The sequence below is a fragment of the Tachyglossus aculeatus genome, chromosome 21, assembly GCF_015852505.1.
Source record: "Tachyglossus aculeatus isolate mTacAcu1 chromosome 21, mTacAcu1.pri, whole genome shotgun sequence".
Classification (NCBI taxonomy): domain Eukaryota; kingdom Metazoa; phylum Chordata; class Mammalia; order Monotremata; family Tachyglossidae; genus Tachyglossus; species Tachyglossus aculeatus.
The window spans coordinates 34226439-34247247 of record NC_052086.1 but is presented as its reverse complement, the minus strand read 5'-3'; the positions used below and the strand labels follow the sequence as shown (position 1 = coordinate 34247247).

General features: G+C 43.4%; 1 protein-coding gene across 1 annotated transcript in view; it reads left to right on the top strand.

The window, feature by feature from the left end:
- The window catches only part of GOLGA3 (golgin A3), a 55295-nt gene that overhangs the window by 20034 nt on the left and 14452 nt on the right, over positions 1-20809 (top strand). Inside the window, exons 6-16 of the mRNA XM_038762338.1 lie at positions 602-713; positions 2154-2460; positions 3298-3500; positions 7801-7938; positions 8811-8972; positions 10876-11244; positions 12997-13074; positions 13294-13557; positions 14686-14780; positions 15687-15903; positions 20557-20700. Coding sequence (XP_038618266.1) covers positions 602-713; positions 2154-2460; positions 3298-3500; positions 7801-7938; positions 8811-8972; positions 10876-11244; positions 12997-13074; positions 13294-13557; positions 14686-14780; positions 15687-15903; positions 20557-20700 — 2089 coding nt within the window. The remainder of the gene's footprint in view (positions 1-601; positions 714-2153; positions 2461-3297; positions 3501-7800; positions 7939-8810; positions 8973-10875; positions 11245-12996; positions 13075-13293; positions 13558-14685; positions 14781-15686; positions 15904-20556; positions 20701-20809) is intronic.

The window sequence follows — 20809 nt, the reverse complement described above, 5'->3', positions numbered from 1 at the left end:
CTAGGGTGTCACTTTGTTTTAGTAGCTTCTGTTGCTTTGCAGGAAAAACGTTTTGGACCTGTTCCGTCTGCACTTCTGAAGAACGCTCCACCTGTCCCTGGGGCCTACAGAGTTAGGAGAACCAGCGTGGCTTAGTGGAAAGACTGAGCCCCACATAGGACAACCTGATTACCTTAATGATGGTATTTGTTAAGCGCATACTATGTGCAAAGTACTGTTCTAAGCGCTGGGGGGGATACAAGGTGATCAGGTTGTCCCGTGTGGGGCTCACAGTCTTAATCCCCATTTTACAGATGAGGTAACGGAGGCACAGAGAAGTTAAGTGACTTGCCCGAAGTCCCACAGCTGACAAGTGGTGGAGCCAGGATTAGAACCCTTGACTTCTGAATCCCAAGCCCGGGCTCTTTCCATTGAGCCACGCTGCTTCTTACCTTGTATCTACCCCAGCGCTTAGAGCAGTGTGTGGCACATAGTAAGAGCTTAACAAATTCCACTATTATTATTATTAACATTTGACCTGTGGGGTAGGTAAGAGTGTTGTTTTTTTTTTGTTTGTGTTTTTTGAGAATGATCGTTCTCTAATTGGGTCTCTCCTTGCCAGCGTATCCCTAGAAAGTTCCATCGCAGGCACTCATGATGAAATGTTGCAGATCCTGAAAGAGAAGATGAGACTTGAAGGGCAACTGGAAGCCTTGTCAATAGAGGCTACTCAGGTAAGAGAGGAACGATCAGATTCTCTGTTTAGCAAACCACAGCCCCATCCCCAAAACCCATTTTCTCTGAAGTTTGTCAGCTGTGACGGTAGGTTTTAAAATGTCTTACAAAGTCACAGTTTTATGAGACACATACAGAGAAAGACAAGATGATGAATGGTCAGGGGCTGAATTCTAGTCCCAACACCACCATTACTGTGGGCAGAATAATCGTCTTTCTGGGCCTCAGTTTACTTATCTCTGAAATGGGGTGTTTTATATTCACCTGTCTCAAAAACAGAACATAAGTGTGTGCATGACAAAATGGACTATTTTTCGCCTAGGAGAAAAGCAGTCAAATGATCAGTGGTACTTATTGGGCACTTACTGTTTGCCAAGGACTTTACTAGAGGTTTGGGAGAGAACAGTACAGTAGAGTTGATAAGACACTCTCCCTGCCCACAAGGAGCTTACTGTCTAAAGGGGGATACAGACGTTCCATGTCCGATAAGGGATATGGGAGGGTATAGGGGCATATGTACCTAAGTGTATGGGTTAAAACACTAGGATTTAATAATTGGAGTATTTATTAAGCACTTACTATGTGCCAAGCACTGTACTAAGTGCTGAGGTAGTGACAAGATCATCAGGTCCCACGTGGGGCTCCCAGTCTAAGTAGGAGGGTGAACAGGTATTGAATCCCTGTTTTGAAGATGAGGGAACTGAGGCACAGAGAAGTTCAGTGACTTTCCCAAGGTCACATAACAGGTATGTGATGAAGCCAGGATTAGATGCCTGGTCTTTGGACTCCCAGGCCTGTGCTCTTTCCATTAGGCTGGACTGCTTCCCTTAGTGGGGAGAGGACGAGTCTGGGAGTCAGGAGACCTGGGTTCTAATTCCAGCTTCCCTTGGTGAACAGCTTTCCTAAGTACTAACTTAATCACTTAACTTTCCCTTAGTGGGAGGAGGACGAGTTTGGGAGTCGTACGTTCCAGTTCCAGCTATATCCTGGCCTACTGGGTGACCTTGGGCTCGGTTTCCTCATTTTTAAAAGGGGACTCGGTTGTAAATCCTAACTTAGACAAAAACTGTGTCTCGTTTGATTACCTTGAATCTATCCCAATGCTTTGCACATGGTAAGCACTTAATAAAACCATTATTATGAGATCCTTTATGATGCTGTTGTTAATGTCAGTTTAGGAGAGAAAAAACATTTAATGAAAGAACCACCAATTCAGGAAGATGGGATCATTCAGATCACATGTTAGTATATCAAAACAGTCTGTATTTAAATCGTAGTGCCTACGTCCTTCGAAAATATTTCAACAAAACACGATGCAAGTGACTCATTGCATTGACAGCTAAGTGACTTTTGATTTTGAGGCCCTGTCCTCGTAATGTGTTTGAGGGAATTGATCATCAGACTCATCAAATAATTGTCGCTATATCTTGATCGTTCAGGCCCTCAAAGATAAGACAGAGCTGCAGACCCAGCTGGCAGCCTTAAACACGAAGCTTCAGGCCCAGGTGGAGCACAACCAGAGCAGTCAGCAGAAACAGGACTCACTCAGCTCACAAGTGGACACCTTAAAACAGTCTTGTTGGGATCTGGAGCGAGCCATGACTGACCTGCAGAACGCACTGGAAGCCAAAAATGCCAGCCTGGCGTCTTCAAATAACGACCTGCAAGTGGCAGAGGAGCAATACCAAAGACTCATGGGAAAAGTCGAAGATATGCAAAAAAACATTCACAGTAAGGATAACACAGGTAAGGGAGTAGCACCTCCAGGCATTTCTGATTGCTTATCATCTTTATTTCCGTTTGGAGACATGCTTACAGGTAGGCCAGGCAACCTGTTCCTGGGTTTTTATTATTTTGATTTATCTCAGTGGCCTAGATGCTTTAGACTCTAGGGCCATTGACTGGGACAGTGTCAACTTTGGGATCTTCTACTTCACTCAAGGCAGCCCTAGCACCGGGAAACATTGGAATGGGTGGGGATCCTCCCCAATCTGAAGAAAAGATGAGAATTCATGAATTGTTGGAAATGGCATGACCCGTCAGGCCTTCTACTCAGCCCCGGGATTGCTTTCCAGAGCTGGCCTGTTTCTCTTTTCATATTTGACTTAGCCAACTTATCGATTTGTGCCTGGCATTTGATGCCGCATGTGTAGTTAGGGGTGCTCAGCAACCAGAAATTCCAAAGAAAAAACCCCATATTTGTACTGTTGTTTTAAATTATTTTTGTCTTATTTGTAATTCATGAGGCAGATTTTGATGATAGAAATTTGTAACATGGGACAGGTAATTTCAGCCAAGTTAAATATTGAAGAGTAGTATCAGGTGACTCACCTTCCCCTCTCCCCCACCCACCCATTGTCCTTTTTCTAGGGGATCCTCAGAGACCTTTTTTGAAAGTTTTCTGTGTATATGACAGAATATTCCACAGAGTGCAGGCATAAAGGCACAATCCTCTTTTCTCTGAGTTCTTTGATTTTACTCTCCCTGAAGAGGAAGTTTTCCTAGTCAAATTTGTTGCAAGCAGGAACAAAGACTTCCCCACTCTCCTCATTTTGAGCATTTTGTGCCTTCTTGTTTATTCAGTGCAAGACTTGCGGCAGCAGATGATTTCCTTGCAGAACCAACTTCAGCAGGTCCAGCTAGAGCGTACCACGCTGGCCAGCAGGCTGAAGGCATCCCAAGCTGAGATTGCCTCGCTTCAGAAGGTGCGACAGTGGTACCAGCAGCAGCTGGCACTGGCCCAGGAAGCCCGAGTCAGGCTGCAGAGTGAGATGGCGCACATTCAGGTAAGAAAATGATACCCCTAGTACCCGCCAAACACCAGGGTGCCACTTAGTATATCCTTCTATGCCTTTTACTAGCTAGCTCCCTCCTTTGGATGCCTTCCATTTAGAGTTCTTCTCTCTGAGCTGATTCGGTTTGGCTTTTCCAGTCATCCTTAAGATAGCTCTGCCCAGCACTGAAAATATCAGCATCGTTTATTGACCATCGGTAAAATGGGGATTAAGATCTTGAGCCCTGTGTGGGACCGGGAATGCGTCCCACCTTGATTACCCTGTATCTACCCCAGCGTTTAGTTCAGTGCCTGGCACATAGAAAGCATTTAACAAATACCAAAACGTAGCCCATGGCGTGTGTGTGAATATATGCCATTTAACCCATTTGAAGGCACTTGGCTTCTAAGTGTCTCAGTTTCTTCATCTGGGGAGTGGAGAATCGGTGCCTGTTCTCTTTCCTACTAGACTGTGGGCCCGATGGGGGATGTGGTCTGTGTCCAGCCTGGTTGTCTTGTATCTATCGCGGTGTTTGGTGGAGTGCTTGACACATAGTAAATATTCCTATGTAAATATTCTTATTCTGTACTAATTCCTTATCCCTATTACTGTCTACTTTTATACCTGTCTTTCCCTGTAGACTCTAAACTCCTTGTGGGCAGGGATTGTGTCTACCAACTCTGTTGTATCATACTTTAACAAGAGAAGCAGCATGGCCTAGTGGATAGAGCTCGGAGCACCTGGGAGTCAGAAGGACTTGAATTCTAATTCTAGCTCTGCCACTTGTCTGCTGTGTCACTCAAGTCACTTCACGTCTCTCTGCCTCAGTTACCTCATCTGTAAAATGGGGATCAAGACTGTGAGCCCCATGTGGGACAAGGACTGTGTCCAAGCTGAGTAGCTTGTATGTACCCTGGGTCGTAGTACAGTGCCTGGGTCATAGCGCTTAACAAACACCATTAAAAAAAAAAAGCTTAAAACAGTGCCCTGTACACAGTAAGTGCTCAATAAGTACCATTGATTGAATGATTGAAATATCTGTATGTGTCCATTTAAAAGCATAAAATCATATTAAATATAAAAAAGATTGTAGGTAATCTAGGTTTTTAGTTAACATTATTTTCGATTTGAAGACTTCACATGGTGGAATTGTTGTGTGCTTATGAAAAGAGTTTTGCACTTTGTCATATTTGGCACATCACACTGTTTCCCCTCTGTCAGTAGATCTTCAGTTCGGAAGCAAACCATTCAGACAGGACCTTGTTGATAATCTCCACTCCTGAGGTGGCATCCATAAATCAATCATTGACATATATTGAACACTTACTGTATACAAGGCACTGTACTGAGTGCTTGGAGAGTTCAGTAAAATAGACATGATCCCTTCCCTCAAGGAACTTAGAAGTGGAGGAGTTTATAGCCTAGTGGGTCAGTCAGTGACTAGTGAGCATCGCCACTAGACTTCTCAGTCATTAGTTTGTAAATTCCTCCACCAGATGGTCAGCTTCTTAAGGGCAGGGATCATGTCTTCCTACTTGATTGTGTTGTGCTCTCCCAAGCGCTTAATACAGTGTCCTACACCCAGTAAGCGCTCAGTAAATCCTGATGATTGATTGAGCACTGCAGGCAGAGCACTGTACAGCCCTCGGGAGACTACAACAGAAGCCAAAGGCACTTTCCCTTCCCTTAGGGAGCTTACAGTCCATATGTTGCCAACTTGTACTTCCCAAGCGCTTAGTACAGTGCTCTGCACACAGTAAGCGCTCAATAAATACGATTGATTGATTGACAGGCAGGCACAAATTATTTACAAGTAATAGAAGCAGGAGGAGGAGCAAGGACATTGCTGGTAGGAGGGAGAGTATGGCTGAAGTAGCTGAATAGTGTTCAGAGATCAATTCATGCCACCTATCTCTTCCTCTGTGTGTGTGTGTGTGTGTGTGTGTGTGTGTGTATTTAAAATGCTGAGAATGGGTGGAAATACCTAAATCTAATGGTGGGTATCATTTTGATGTGACGGTGATGGCATTAATCCAGTAATACTCTCTGGAGGGTATGGGTTTTCAGGAAGACTTTGAAGAGGGAATAACCTGTAGTCTGTCCAATCTGAAGAGGGAAGAGAATTCCGCACAGATGAAAAGCTGTGATCCAGGAGACAAGTTGAAAATAGGGTCTAGTTGGGAGGTAGGCTTGGCAGAAGCAGAGCATGAGCTGGAGAGGTACAGATGAAGGGAACCAATCCATGTGTTGGAGAACACTGGTTGAAAGCCTTGAAGCAAATGAGAAGGATGTTTGGCTTGAGACGGAGGAAAATAACAACTATGGGGTGTGTGAAGGAGTGGTGAGACAGCATTTAAGGAAGGTGAGCCAGACTGCAGCAGTGTGTAGTACAGACTGAGGGGAAAAGCAGGATCCCCAAGTCTAACTTGGAAATTGTGAGCGCTTGAACCAGGGAGTTGGCCATTTGGGTAGAGAGGAAGGGGTGATTGAACGTGGGATGTGCAAGACAGCGAGGAGTCCAAGGAGGGATCTGGAAGATTGGAGATGGGGAAGGGAGGACGAGGAGTGGGTGTAAGAGGGAAGATGAAGAGTTCAGGTTTTAAGCAGAAATGACTCAATGACACTTGATAATAAAAGTAGTAATAAATTTGAGGTGCCCACAGGCCATCTATTTTGAGGTGCTCTGTGGGAAAGAGGAAATGTGAGTTTGTATATGAGAAACAAGATTAGGGCTAGTGGGATAGATTTGGGAGTCATCTGTGTAGGGGTGGTAACTGAAGCCATAAAGGCAGATGGAGCTTCTCGGGAGAGGAGATTTAGAGGGAAAAAAATAATATTTGTGGGCAAAGTCATGTCAGGTCCCCCTCAGTTTGTCGATGAGAGGCAGAGGAGGAACTTGTGAAGGAGACAGAGGAATGGTCAGAGAAGAGAACAGGATGAGAGTAAAAACAAAACTGTTTCAGCTGGACACCATGACATCACACATGGTAGTCCAGGCACCAAGTCAAATGTGATGTCGTCATGGACTGGGGAGAGGAGGCAGGGGCCCGAGGGGGAGGCCGGGTGCCATAGCCCCTTCCTGGCCTCCTATTAGTCAAGCAGGAGGCAGAAACCCCCAGGAAGGGGCCCTTATCCCTTCTCCACCTTCCCTCCCTCAAATGGGAAGCACGTTTCCCAGGCTGTGGATGCTGTGACCTGAGTGTGGACACACAGCTGCAGTTCAGGTGGTGTGAGGGGTTTTGGCCATAAGATCTGCCTGCACTCATTCGTTCATTCATTCAATCTTATTTATTGAGCACTTACTGTGTGCAGAGCACTATACTAAGCACTTGGGAGAGTACAGAATAAAAATAAACAGACACATTCCCTGCCCACAATGAGCTTACAGTCTAGAGGAGGAGATAGATGTTAACATAAATTACAGCTATGTTCGTAAGCACTATGGGGCTGGGAGAGGGGCTGAATAAAGGGAGCAAGTCAGGGCAGCCAGAAGGGAGTTGAAGAAAAGGAAAAGAAGGCTTCAGCAGGGAAGGCTTCTTGGAGGAGATGTGCCTTCAATAAGGCTTTGAAATGGCAGGGAGAGTAATTGTCTAGTATAAGGAGGGAAGGCATTCTGGGCCAGAGGGTATCAAAAGGGCACCATACCTCCGGGAGTCCAGACCCACCCGCCTTCCTCTTCTTCTCCTCCCCTCCCCCCCGCCATGCCCATTTGAAGGGGCAAAACCCATCCCTGTCCTTCCCCTCCGAAAGGGAGGAGGTGCAACCTACTTGGGAGGGGGCTCAGAAAGTGTTAATGGTTTCTGCCACAGAAGCAGCACCAGGCTTGAGAATAATAAGGGGAGGGAGGAAGGGAGGGGCTTTTTAAAGAGTGTCCCTGCCCTCAGTGGCAGCCCCCTGCCACCAAGCTCTCCGGGCCCTCCCTGGTCCCTCTCCAGTCACTGTGGAGTCTGGCGCAGCCCCGGAAAACACAGGACGACAGTTCAGGCTCCCGTTTTCTTGCTGTAGCCCTGACCTGCTGCATTCGGGGCTAACTTCTCCCCCACTGGGGACCATGCCAGCGTGACAGTTATTCAGAAGCTGAAAATTCTGGAGAAGAGTGGTGAGGTATATAATCTGAGATAGTCCTTAATTTGCCTTTTGCTGACTTGGACTAATTAAAGAAGATTTGGTGTTCTACAAGAAGAATTGCGAGGGGGTAATTAGGCATTTTTCTCATTTCTGGGATCTGCTCATTCATATCCTCACCTCCACCAAGATGCAAACTTGTCCATCAATTCTCTCGTTTCATATTCCGTGCATTGTATCCCTTCAGGCTGGCCAGATGACTCAGGCTGGCATGCTGGAGCACCTCAAACTTGAGAATGTCTCTTTGTCCCACCAACTGACGGAGACCCAGCACAGGTCCATCAAAGAAAAGGAACGCATTGCAGCCCAGCTCCAAAACATTGAGGTAAAGATTTCATGAGTTTTCTTGGATTCTGATGCATATTTGGCAGCGGATTGTAGGTTAATCACTTAGTTCAGTGCTCTGCACACAGTAAGCGCTCAATAAATACGATTGAATGAATGAATGAATGGAATAAGAAAGCAGCCAGAATGACCATGTCTAACAGAGGAGCAGTCCAGTTTGGTATGATACGCAAGGTGTCCGGATTCCATTTGTGGTGTGTTGATTTTGTTATGGACATTATGCCCTTTTGAGTCATTTTCAGTTGACAGAGACCACTGCAAATATTCAGTGTCGGCTAATGGAAAGAGCATGAGTCAAAAAACCCAGATTCCCAGTCCCAGCTCTTCCACTGACCTGTGCTTACTTCTCATTTGTAAAAATGAAATCAAGTAAGTGATTCTGATGTTTTAGACTTCAGAAATCCCTGGAAATTCATTTTGCTAATTGGTATTTCAAATTGGAATATTTGAAGGACAAAAATATTTTTTCCGTAGCTTGTCCTTTCTCACTATCTCTTTGTAGATGTTTTATGAACATAATTGACTAGTTCTCTCTTAGATTTGTACTAATTAGTCTTCCCAGAGACAGAAACCAATTGATCTCTTTCTGCTGTCTCTTCCAGCCCTAATAGTCTATGATGTAATTTGTGCAAATCAGAAAGAACATACAGAGTAGTCTTTGGCAGATGTATGTTTTCTTGAACAAAAATATGCATGTTCTTTGGATGCAGTTGATAAAAGTCCATTCAAATTTCAGTAAGGGCTTGTTCAAGTTAAGATGAGAAGTGAATTTACCCATATTGTTTTAAATAAAATGAGCAGTTGTCTTCATAGACTCCTTTTTTGTTTTTCTATTTATGTATTTTTGCCTAGGCCGATATGCTAGATCAAGAAGCTGCATTTGTTCAGATCCAAGAAGCTAAAATAATGGTGGAAGAGGATCTACAAAGAAAACTGGAAGAATTTGAGGATGAGAAAGAACAACTGCAGAAAATGGCAGATTCTGCAACATCTTTGGAACAAGAATTGGAGCAGGTAGCCACTGCTAGATGTTTCAGAGCTACTTCAAAGAAAGCATCTTTTATTAGGTAGTAATAATAGACTAGATGGTAAGACCGTAAGATCCTTGTGGGCAGGGAACGTGCCTACCGATTCTGTTCTATTTTGCTCTCCCAAGTGCTTAGATCAGTGCTTTGCACACAGTAAGCACTCAACAAATGTAATTGATAGTAAATAGATATTGAGCAACCTGAAACCAGTGTATTGATGTAAGATTTTGTGTGGTTCATAGAAGACATTTATATAACTTGCACAATATTTCTGTGCTTTGAGAGTAGCAATTTAACTGCTAAAAACAGTAAACCTTTAAAATTCCAAGTGGGGATTTTGAAAACATGTAGGTCACTTTACCAAGCTCTGAACTGCTTCAGTAAATCTATTGAATGCCAAAATTTTTTCAAAGATGAAGAAGCCACTCAGAGTGGTAGTCTCAAACTTTTAGGGTCACCTCAAATTAAGATTGCCTATAGCTGAGAAGGTTTTTTTTTTTAACTCATGGGAAAAAAAGTGAACTGAATATAAGTTGGCAATTGGACATTAGTTGTGGCATCTATTTACCCTATAGCTAGGTAAGGCCGAGTGCCCAGCGAACAGGGTGAGAGCTCTGCAGGGCATGCAGATCCCCATGCTGGGGGAAGGGAGGACATCGGGGGAGAAACTAGAAGTTGTCCAGAAACCACAGCTCCCTTCTTCCTTGCCCTCTCCCTCCCTTGTTCTCTTCCACCCTCCTCCTCTTTCCTTCCTTTTCTCCCTTCCCTTCCCCGTGCTTTCTCATCCTCTTCCTCCTCCTCCTGCCACAAAGCTCTCAATCAGCAGCTCTTTGGTTCTTCTGCCCTGGGCAAACTGACTCCTGAGGGAAGGAGGAAGAGGTACTAAGGAGTAGATGAGAGAAGGAGAGATAAGAGGGAGGAGAAAGAAGAGAAGGAAAAAGGGAAGGGGAGAGTTTAAAGACACTTCCTTTTTTCCCTTCCCTCTTCCTGTATTCCTTTCTGTTTTCCCACCTCTCCCTGCCTTGCAGCCAGTCAGGTGGATGGCCCTGAGTGCATGATTTAGAAAGTGGGGTGGGGATCCTGGTGGCTAATGGGAGCTTGTAGCCGAGGTACAGGGAAGAGGAGGAGGAGGTATCAATGAGCGGCTCACCTGTCCCAACCCTGGCAGCCCCAACGGGTGACTTGCTCCCTCCCCTCTGGGGAGCAACAGGTGCAGCTTAGCCCCAGTTCTGGGCCTGGAGCTTCTGCCGCTGCTGATTTGGCTTTTGATTTGGCTTTTGTTGATTTTTGTCTTTTAGACTGTGAGCCCACTGTTGGGTAGGGACTGTCTCTATATGTTGCCAACTTGTACTTCCCAAGTGCTTAGTACAGTGCTGTGCACACAGTAAGCACTCAATAAATACGATTGATGATGATGATTTGGCCAGGGAGGACAGCACTCCCTCTCCCGTCCTTCCCAGAATTCAACCGATTACTGCCATTGCCCCAGTAACAGAGGACCACCCCCGCAGACCTGAGGCCACAGGGAAGTCACTCATATTTTCCAACATTGATTTTGGGGTGACTTTTCTAGATCGTGAGCTTTTTTGAGGAACGGACCATGTCCAACTCCCGCTAGTGTATTCTTTCCCAGTGCTTAGAACAGTACTCTGCACACAGGAAGCCCATAATAAATACTATTGCTAATTCATTGATGGGAATGATCAATTTTAGGTAGTTTTTACAGGCTGTCTGTGAATCTTTGGGCGGTTGTCAGTTGTGCCTCAAATTTTTGATTTCCACTTAAAGCAGCGTACTGATGGAATAGGCAAGGTAGGGTACTCAAGTTTTCGGTGGGTTTTGGGGTAAATTCATTGATCCACGACTCTTTAATATTGTGATATCTGAAGGTGAAGTTGACTTTGCATCAGCGAGATCTGCAGCTTGAAGCATTGCAGCAAGAGCATATGGACCTCATGAAGCAGCTTACCCTAACCCAGGAGACACTACACACCAAAGAGCAGTCCCTCGGCGACCTTCAGACCCGGTATGATGAGCTGGAGGCCAGATTAGAGGAACTCCAGGGAGATGCCCTGTCCAAGGAGGACATGATCCAGTTCTTGCAAAATGAGAAAATCGTCTTGGAGGTGGCACTGCAGGCAGCAAAGACTGGCAAGGAAGAATTTGAGGAGGGGACACAACGCTTGGAAGAAGGAAGTGAAGCGGCCTCAGAAGTTTTAGAACATTTGAGGCAAGAGATAGCTATAAAGTCCAGCCAGGTAATGAGATTTGCTGTTTGTTTTGCTCGCAGTACTAATGTTATGTAAAAAAACAGTACATGAAAGTGTTTGGATGTCTTGAAGAAAATAAATTTGATATTTATTTTTTAGCTTTTTTAGCATCTCCTTTCAAAAACTTGAGGCTGGGGCACTGAGTGCAAGAAAGATTACTGAAATCTGCACACTTCTTTAGAGGAGAATTAGATCCAATCACATAGCTATTCATTCAGAGGAACTCTAGGCGTTTTACTCCCGTGATGTCTCAGTTACTCTGCATTGAGTCATGGAGCTTAGGTTTGCCTCTGAGGTCAATCTGCCATCTCTCTTGATGGTTGGTAAATCAGAAATTTAAAAAAGCAATCAAAATCTTCCAGTAATTTGAGAATGAATAATAGTTCTCCTGTTTTCTTGTATTCTATTCATCAAGCGTTCCATTCCACTCTTTACCAAAAAGAAGGGGCCAGTCCGTGTCCAGGGAGCACTGGATGGCTTCCTAAAACTTTCTCTTTAGACTGTAAACTCCTTGTGGAAAGGGATCATGTCTACCAACTCTGTTGTAGTATATACACTCTCAAGTGCTTAATTCAGTGTCTGCACACAACACTCAATAAATACTATTGGATGCAAAACGTAATATATAAGGGTGTGCTTCTAGACTGTGAGCCCACTGTTGGGTAGGGACCGTGTCTATATGTTGCCAACTTGTACTTCCCAAGCGCTTAGTACAGTGCTCTGCACACAGTAAGCACTCAATAAATACGATTGAATGAATGAATGCTTTGGAACACTCAAGGACTGGAAAGTCCAATGATTGAAATACCACCGATTGAGAGCTGGCTCAGATTATTAAATTAATGGCGTAGGAGCCAAACAGTCGATGTTCTATCTCTTTTTTGAATAATGTCTCTCTATATACTATATATATATATATTTATATGTTTAAAAATCATTATTAGTTTTGCACTTTAGCCACATTATTGTTATTGAAGCAGCGTGGCTCAATGGAAAGAGCACGGGCTTGGGAGTCAGAGGTCATGTGTTCAAATCCCATCTTCACCAGTTGTCAGCTGTGACCTTGGGCAAGTCACTTTACTTCTCTGTGCCTCAGTTACCTCATCTGTAAAATGGCGATTAAGACTGTGAGCCCCACGTGGGACAACCTGATCACCATGTATCCTCCCCAGCGCTTAGAACAGTGCTTTGCATATAGTAAGCGCTTAACAAATGCCATTATCATTATTATTAGTATTATTAAATGATATTTAAGTGCTTACTCTGTCCTAGGTATTGTACTAAGCATTTGGATAAATACGAGATAATCAGGTTGGACACATTTCATGTTCCCCGTGGGGCTCGGTCCTAATCCCCATTTTGCAGATGAGATAATTTAGGTGCAGAGAAGTGACTTGCCCCAGGTCACACAGCAGACAAATGGTGGAGCTGGGATTAGAACTCAGGTTCTCTGACTCCTAGGCTCAGGCTCTTTCCACTGGCCCACTACTTCCCTTTATATTGTACAGTAGAGTAGTAAAGAAGAGATAACTGATTAAGTGTGTTAAGCATATCTATTAACTGAACCCTAGCTTTCAGTTTCTTTCAGATGTCTATATTATCATTATTGCTATTGCCCTTTATGTTGGAGTTGTTAAGTAGTGATAACACAAATCACTGACCCATGGCTTTCCATAAGGAATCAGTACAGTAGACTAGCTTGTTGCCAATGTAACAGTATCATTGCGGTTCCTGTCTTAGGTGGAAAACTTACAACAGGAAAGTGCTACCCTGAAGAAGCAGGCGCAGAAAGTAAAGGAACAGTTCCTACAACAGAAGGTAAAATGTTGAATTTACCCTACGTCAAGTGGGAAATTCTCACTTATCTATCCCGTAAGCCAGTACTCACATGAATCAGCTATATAATCGCCCCCACGAGCTAATAAAAGTGGTGTCAAACGTCAGTTGATACCCTGCTGGAGTGGAGGGAAATGCTGAAACTAGCATGGGAATGTTTTAAAATCTGTTTCTCCACTGTGTACCAACTTGTTCCATTAGGTGATGGTGGAAGCCTACCGAAGAGATGCCAGTTCCAAGGACCAGCTGATCAGTGAGCTAAAAGCAACGAAGAAAAGGCTGGACTCGGAAGTAAAGATGTTAAGGCAGGAGCTGATTCAACTTCAAGGAGATAAGAAGTCCGTGGAAGTGGAGCATTCAAGATTACAGAAGCAGCTGTCTCAGGTTCACCAGCAGATGACAGATCTCGAAGGGCATCTCCAAGTGGTGCAGAAAGAACGGGATGAAATGGAAACACAGCTACAGGTCTGGGGAATGATGGGACTTGGCTTGTGGTGGCATGAGTTTTGAAGTTGAATTATGGTGGTTGTTATTAATTGTTCTCCCATAATGGGGGCGAGGGGGGTCACTTTCCTGAAGAACCCTGCTTTGTCAGTAGATTCCTTAGTTCCACAACAGCATTCTATCTAAAACACAGAGTGGCAACGTGCGTTAAGGGAGAACTGACAATCTTAACATTTATTAAGAAATGCCTGCTTACTCCCTGTTGAGATAAATTCAAGAAGAGCAAATGAAGACACCGACCTGGTCAACAAGGGTCTCACAATCCAAGTAGGGGAAATCAACGTGTGTAACAGGACTGATTAATGTAATGGAATCACAATGAAAACGGTTTAAATAAAGCAATAAAAATAGCGACACCAAATGAGATGGGGTGAGCACAGTCCCTGGGTACCTCACCACTCCAGGCTTGCAGGCCTTGGTTACAGAGTGCTGCATTGGCGACAACATTTGAAAAGTTGGGAAGGCAGACTTCTGCTCACCCTCTTCCCTTGTCAGGGAGTGAATATGGGGAGAAGGGAGCCACTCTTGCAGTTCCTGATGGGAAGAGAGGAGCCAGGCTGTGCACACAATGCCCCAAGATTTCTGCAGTCTTGATGGCCTGGGTGCCTGGGCCAAGTGGTTATGAGCTTCTGTCTAATAATAATAATAATAATGGTATATGTTAAGCGCTTACTATGTGCCAAGCACTGTTCTAAGCATTCTGACCTTGTGGTGGCGGAGGCAGGGGTGGGAAGAGGGCCTCACATCGTATTGGAGCCTTTGGGCTTTTGAATGCAAATATCGTTTTTGTACAGCATTTCCTAAGATTTCTACAATATTAAGCACCGTAGACCTCTCTGGTCTTTAAAGAGGAAGCTGTGAAGGCTACGCTTGAATCATCCCATTAGCCAATCTCGTGATGAAGACCAGAAGCGCATGTCTGTTACTGTTTTCTTTAAAATCCCGAACGAATCGTGAAGTCCACCACCGTTAGCTAACACTTTCCAAAGTAGCTCCGTTTTCCTACTGAATCAAGACACCAGTCGCTGGTTGTACAAGGAGTGACTGTTACACATTTCACAGTCTTTTATTCTTTTTCTTTTTCTAAAGTCGCTGCAGTTTGATAAAGAGCAAATGATATCTCTTACTGAGGCGAATGAAGTATTAAAACAGCAAGTAGAGCATATGCAGCTAGAAGCCAAAAAGTAAGTATGTCTCTTAGTATATTCTCGTCTCTCTTGTCAGCGGTAGCTGACAGATTGCATAGACTCAGAAATTTAAAGCACATGCAGGGATAAACATACTCTTGCCTGCTGGAGAAAATCGAGGTTGATAATGCAACTTGTGTGCAATTGGATAAGAGGCAGAAAGGCAACATTCTCAAACTGTTAAATCAAAAACAGAACACAGAGGCAAAGGCATCAGACTAGGGGTACTTTCCTTTAACTGGGGGACCAAACTAACATTTATGGGCACATTTTCTGTGACTAAAACCTTGAGGCCTTTAGCACAAGCAAAAGCAATGTGAACCCACAGAAGATTGACCTATTCCCATATCTGTAATTTATTTTCTGTAATTTATCTGCATATGTATATCTGTAATTTATTTTAATATCTGTCTCCCCCTGAAGACTGTAAACTGCTTGTAGGCAGGGATGTCTGCCAGCTCAAATGTATCGTATTCTCCCAAGCGCTTAATACAAGTGTTGTGCACACATTAAGCACTTGATAAATGCTATTGATTGTTTGGACTTACACTGAGAGGCTTAAAAATAGATCAAATCAGAAGCAGTAGAAATCATTACAAATAACGTCTGGTGATTTGCAAGGCAGTGATATGCCAAACAGAGGGGGTTTTGACTCAGAACCTTAAACCTTGGAAAACCTGTTCAAGTCATTCCCTGTACCAGCCTGCAATTGAATTGCAAACCATGTTTGGCTTATTGTTCTAAAGATTTTTTTTGGTGGGGAAAAAAGTGTCTATTTTCTCCCTCCATTCATCAAGAAAAACTGGTTCAACTAGAGAAAATGCCAATTAGCACGTTTTGGAGGTGGCTGTGAGGACTAACGTTCCTCTTTTGGACTTTCCTCCTCCCCTCCACATGCTCTAGGGCTATTACGGAACAAAAGCAGAAGATGAAGCGCCTGGGGTCAGGCTTGACTAGTGCCCAGAAAGAGATGAAAGCCAAGCACAAAGCCTACGAAAACGCGGTAGGCATACTCAGTCGGCGCCTGCAGGAAGCCCTCACTGCCAAGGAATCTTCGGAAGCCGAACTGAGCAAGCTCAGAGCCCAGATCACCGATGGAGGAAGTGACCAAGCTCTCCAAGTAAGCTAATGGCCCTTCCTATTCTCTGTTGGTGGTCCAGGCTCACGATGGGGCAGTGTCAAAGTAATGACTTTCTAGCCCTCTTTCTTTTAATTTTTTTGCAACACTTTGATAATGCATCATCAGGCCTCAGTGTGGCTCAGTGGAAAGAGCACGGGCTTTGGAGTCAGAGTTCATGAGTTCAAATCCCTGCTCCGCCACTGTGTGACTGTGGGCAAGTCACTTAACTTCTCTGTGCCTCAGTTACCTCATCTGTAAAATGGGGATTAAGACTATGAGCCCCCCGTGGGACAACCTGATCACCTTGTAACCTCCCCAGCGCTTAGAACAGTGCTTTGCACATAGTAAGTGCTTAATAAATGCCATCATTATTATTATTATTATTCTGCTAGACTAAGGTGAAAACAATCAGAAACTTGAAGGGTAAAGATTTCCCTTGAACTGGTTAGGTTTTCTGTTGCTGCAGTCCTTTATACTGGTACTTTACAAGTCAGCAGGATCAGCAAATAGTTCTACATTCAGTTAATCAATCAATCACATGCATTTATTGAGCGCATACTATATTCAGAGCACTGTTCTAAGCGCTTGGGAGAGTTCAATACAGCAGAATTAGGAGACACGTTCCCTGCCCATAACAGGTCTTATCATTTAATAAATCTGTCATGCATTTGGAGATACTGAAACTTCATTATAGAATGTGGGATCTTTTCTGAAAAAGCAGATTTTTTTTTAATACTTTCCCCTGTGTTGTGGATTTAAGTAGAGGTTGTAATTCATTTCAATAATATGTTTACTTGGCAACTTTTAAATCAGTTGATCATTTATATTGAGTGCTTACTCATTGAGCACTGTACTGAACACTTGGGAGAGTACAAAATGACACATTCCCTGCCCACAGGAATCTTACAGTCTCGAAGGGCAGACAGACATTAACGTAACACATGATGGCACTTTTTAAGCACTTACTATGTTCTAAGCACATAATATTTATATGCTATTTCTTAAACATTTACTGTGTGCTAAGTAGGGGATAGATGCCAGATAATTAGATTTGATACAGTCTCTGTTGCCTACAGGGCTCACAGCCTAAGGGAAAGAGAGAACAAGTATTTATGTATATATATATGTGTGTGTGTGTGTGTGTGTGTGTGTGTGTGTATATATGTATATACCTGTAATTCATTTATCTATTTATATTAATGTCTGTCTCCCATCTAGACTGTGAGCTCGTTGTAGGTGTCTTGTTATTGTACTCTTCCAAGTGCTTAGTATTCATTTTCATTCATTCATTCAATCATATTTATTGAGCGCTTACTTTGTGCAGGGCACTGTATTAAGCACTTGGGAAGTACAACTCTCCTGATATTCATAATGGACTTACACATCCAAATAGTGGAATGCCAGTCAACTAACATTTATTATCTAGTATATACTTAGCACTGAACTAGGCTCAATAGGTAAAATGACGCTAACCCTGCTTGCGGAGTTTGCGATCTACAGGCAGAAGGGAAAGAGTATGTGCAGGACTTTGACATTTCTGAATACAGCTATCAACGGTTGTATTGCATCTCCTCACATAATTGCCCACCTGTTTTTGAGGAAGAAATAAGATTGATTGTTTTCTACCACTTAACTGTAAGCAGTAATGGTTGTGTACCAGAGGAGAAGCAGAAGGGTGGGAACTTGATAACACAGGTGGAGAGAGGTAACTCTTTAGGACTGTCCCCACCAGGGTGAAAAATCAGGCTCTGGGGAGTTAATTTTTGAGTGTGGGACTTCAGAGAGTGCACTAGAAGAGATGTAGTTTTTAATGTCCTTTTCCTCTAATGGTTGACTTGACTCATTTGACCTAGAATTGCCCCCTCCTCCAGTGGCCACTCCTGCTTGAAGGTTACAAAAATTATGAAAAAAAGTGGGTAATTTTGTATACAAAGTATGAAGAGACGCATTTGTAGAACAAATGTGTTTTTAGAAGGATTATAGTGGTCTAGTCTGAGTAGTACAGTACTTTATACCCAGTAAGCACTCAGTAAATACGATTGAATGAATGTATTTTATCCCTGTTTTATACATGAGGAAACTGAGGAACAGAGAAGGGAAGTGAGTGTCTCAAAAAAATCCACAATGTTCAGTTATCTTCTGATTAGAAAGTTATTTCTTCCCCTTCCCCGACCCCCTTCCCCCGCACCCCCCGCCCCATTGTAATTTGGGTTTATTCCTCCTTGGACAGGGAAAACAACTGTCTTTGCCAGTAACCTCCCTGTAATAATGCTGGATCCATAGCCAGTTTTCCCATAGTAATAATAATAATAATGATAATGATGGTATTTGTTAAGCACTTACTATGTGCAAAGCACTGTTCTAAGCGCAGGGTAATCAGGTTGTCCCACGTGGGGCTCAGTCTTCACCCCCATTTTACAGATGAGGGAACTGAGGCCCAGAGAAGTTAAGTGACTTGCCCAAAGTCACACAGCTGACAAGTGGTGGAGCCAGGATTAGAACCCATGACCTCTGACTCCAAAGCCCGGGCTCTTTCCACTGAGCCACGCTGCTTCCCGCATGTCCCCATGGAACATGTTTTCACTTTGCATTCTGGGTAGAATGCTGTTAGGGAATTAGGAAATGTTATTCCAACCACACGTATCTGTTTTGCTGGAATGCATATATTGTTTGCATGCACATTCAGTCAAGGCCCGAATATTATACCATGAGTTTAGTCAAGAACGTAATCCCTGTGTTATAAGAGAATTGACTGTACTTAAGTCAGTCAGCCTCCATCTCTAGTAAACCCCAGTTCCTGTAACTTGGCCACCTAGAACCTGCTTTCCAGACCTGTAGCCGTTTTTAATTGCTTTTTTCTATATCCTGATCAGATGATCAGATTGGGCACAGCCTTTTCTAATATGGTGCATTTCAGCACAGGGCCTTCTCAATGCTTTGTATTACAGAAGTATCACAACTCAGCAATGTCAAATTCTTATGCAGTTGAACAATACACTGTTGGGTACGTTCAGTGTGAAGACCACTGTGACCTCTGGATTTATGCTTAACAGCTCTTTGCCAGTGTTACATTTGTGGACATATTTTTTTGCCTCAAGTTTACTGAAGGACAAATATTTGTTGTCCTGTCACCTCTCCAGTCAGTTATCACATGGAGATATGAGAGGGGCTTTAGAGAAGTGGGTGCATCTCCAAAGCTTGTGCTTTGAGAATAGTTTAGCTCATCTACTCTTTTTCTGGTTTGTTATAACCTGAAACTCCCTCCCTGTCCAAATACACCAGACCCCAACTCTCTCCTACTACAAAGCATTATTAAAGCCACACCTCCTCCAAGAGGCCTTCCATGATTAAAATCTTTTTTCCCCAGTTCACTTTTCCTTCTGTGTCATCTGTGTGTTTGGATCTGTGATCTTTAGCTATTTGATATTCACCCCACGGCACTTATGGACATATTTGTAAATTTACAAATTATAAATTACTGATTCATATTAATGTCCATCTCCCCCTCTAGACTGTAAGCTCAGTTTGAGCAGGGAGCGTGTCTCCTAATTTTCTTGTATGAACTCTCCAAAGCGCTTAGTACAGTGCACATAGTACATAGCTCTGCACATAGTAAGCTCTCAGTAAATACCATTGATTGTTTCTCCATCATCATTATAATCATCTTTTTTTCTATTATTTTTAATGATTATGATTGTAGTATTCACTGCATACTATTCATTCATTCAATCGTATTTATTGAGTGTTTACTATGTGCAGAGCACTGTACTAAGCACTTGGGAAGTACAGATCGGCAACATATAGAGACGGTCCCTACCCAACAACGGGCTCACAGTCTAGATACTCTATGATGAGAACCATTTTAAGCATTGGAGTAGATACAAGATAATCATTTTGGACACAGCTCCTGTCCCACATGGGGCTCATTGTTTGGGGGAGTGCAGGTATTTAATCAATCAATCGATCAATCAATCGTATTTATTGAGCGCTTACTGTATGCAGAGCACTGTACTAAGCGCTTGGGAAGTAATCCTCATTTTACAGATGAGAAACTGAGGTACAGAGAAGTGAAGTGACTCACCGAAGGTCACACAGCAGACAGGTGTGCTTATTGAATTCATCCTGTTTTTAAGGGACGTTTACTTTAAAAGAAAGTAACCAGAGTCACCAACCCCGCCCGATGTCTTCTGTTAAACTGAGCCTGCTCTCAATTCCTTCGTCCAGGTCACTGATAAAGATATTGTATTGGACCCACATTTATTCCTTGGGCCACCCCTTTATACTTTACCTCTTGCCCTTCTCTCCACTAAAGCTGAGCAATCGAAAACCATCCCTTGGATGTAGAACCCACAAGGTAGTTGGGCAGGCAGTGAGGCATGTCAAATGAGAATAATCAAGAGTCTATTGAGGGAGATTACAGTTACTGCTTCTCTTAGTTCAGACCCTTCTATTATAGAAGGGCATGATTTGCTGTTAACAAATCTATACTCTCGTCGTGTATAAAATCTTCATTTTGGGAAGTGAAACCAAAACCAGATTGGATCCTTCATAAGAATAGCCAAAACAGAATAGGTTTTTTTTTTTTCATCATGTGCTATTATGTGACTGTTTAAAGATGAATGAACCGAGCAAGACTTTATTCTCTGTTTTCAGGAAAGAATTCAGGCTCTGGAGGTGGAGCTGCAAGCAGTCAGCCATAGTAAGATGGTACTGGAGAAAGAACTGCAAGAAATCATTTCCCTCACCAGTCAAGAGCTGGAGGAATACCGGGAGAAAGTGATTGAGCTAGAAGATGAGGTAATTCCCTGGGCTTTTCTCAGTGATCAACAGTTGCAAGGCCCTCCAACTACTCTACGATAATGACCGTATTTGAAAATACCAGTGTGCTGTCATCCTGTCTCTAGGG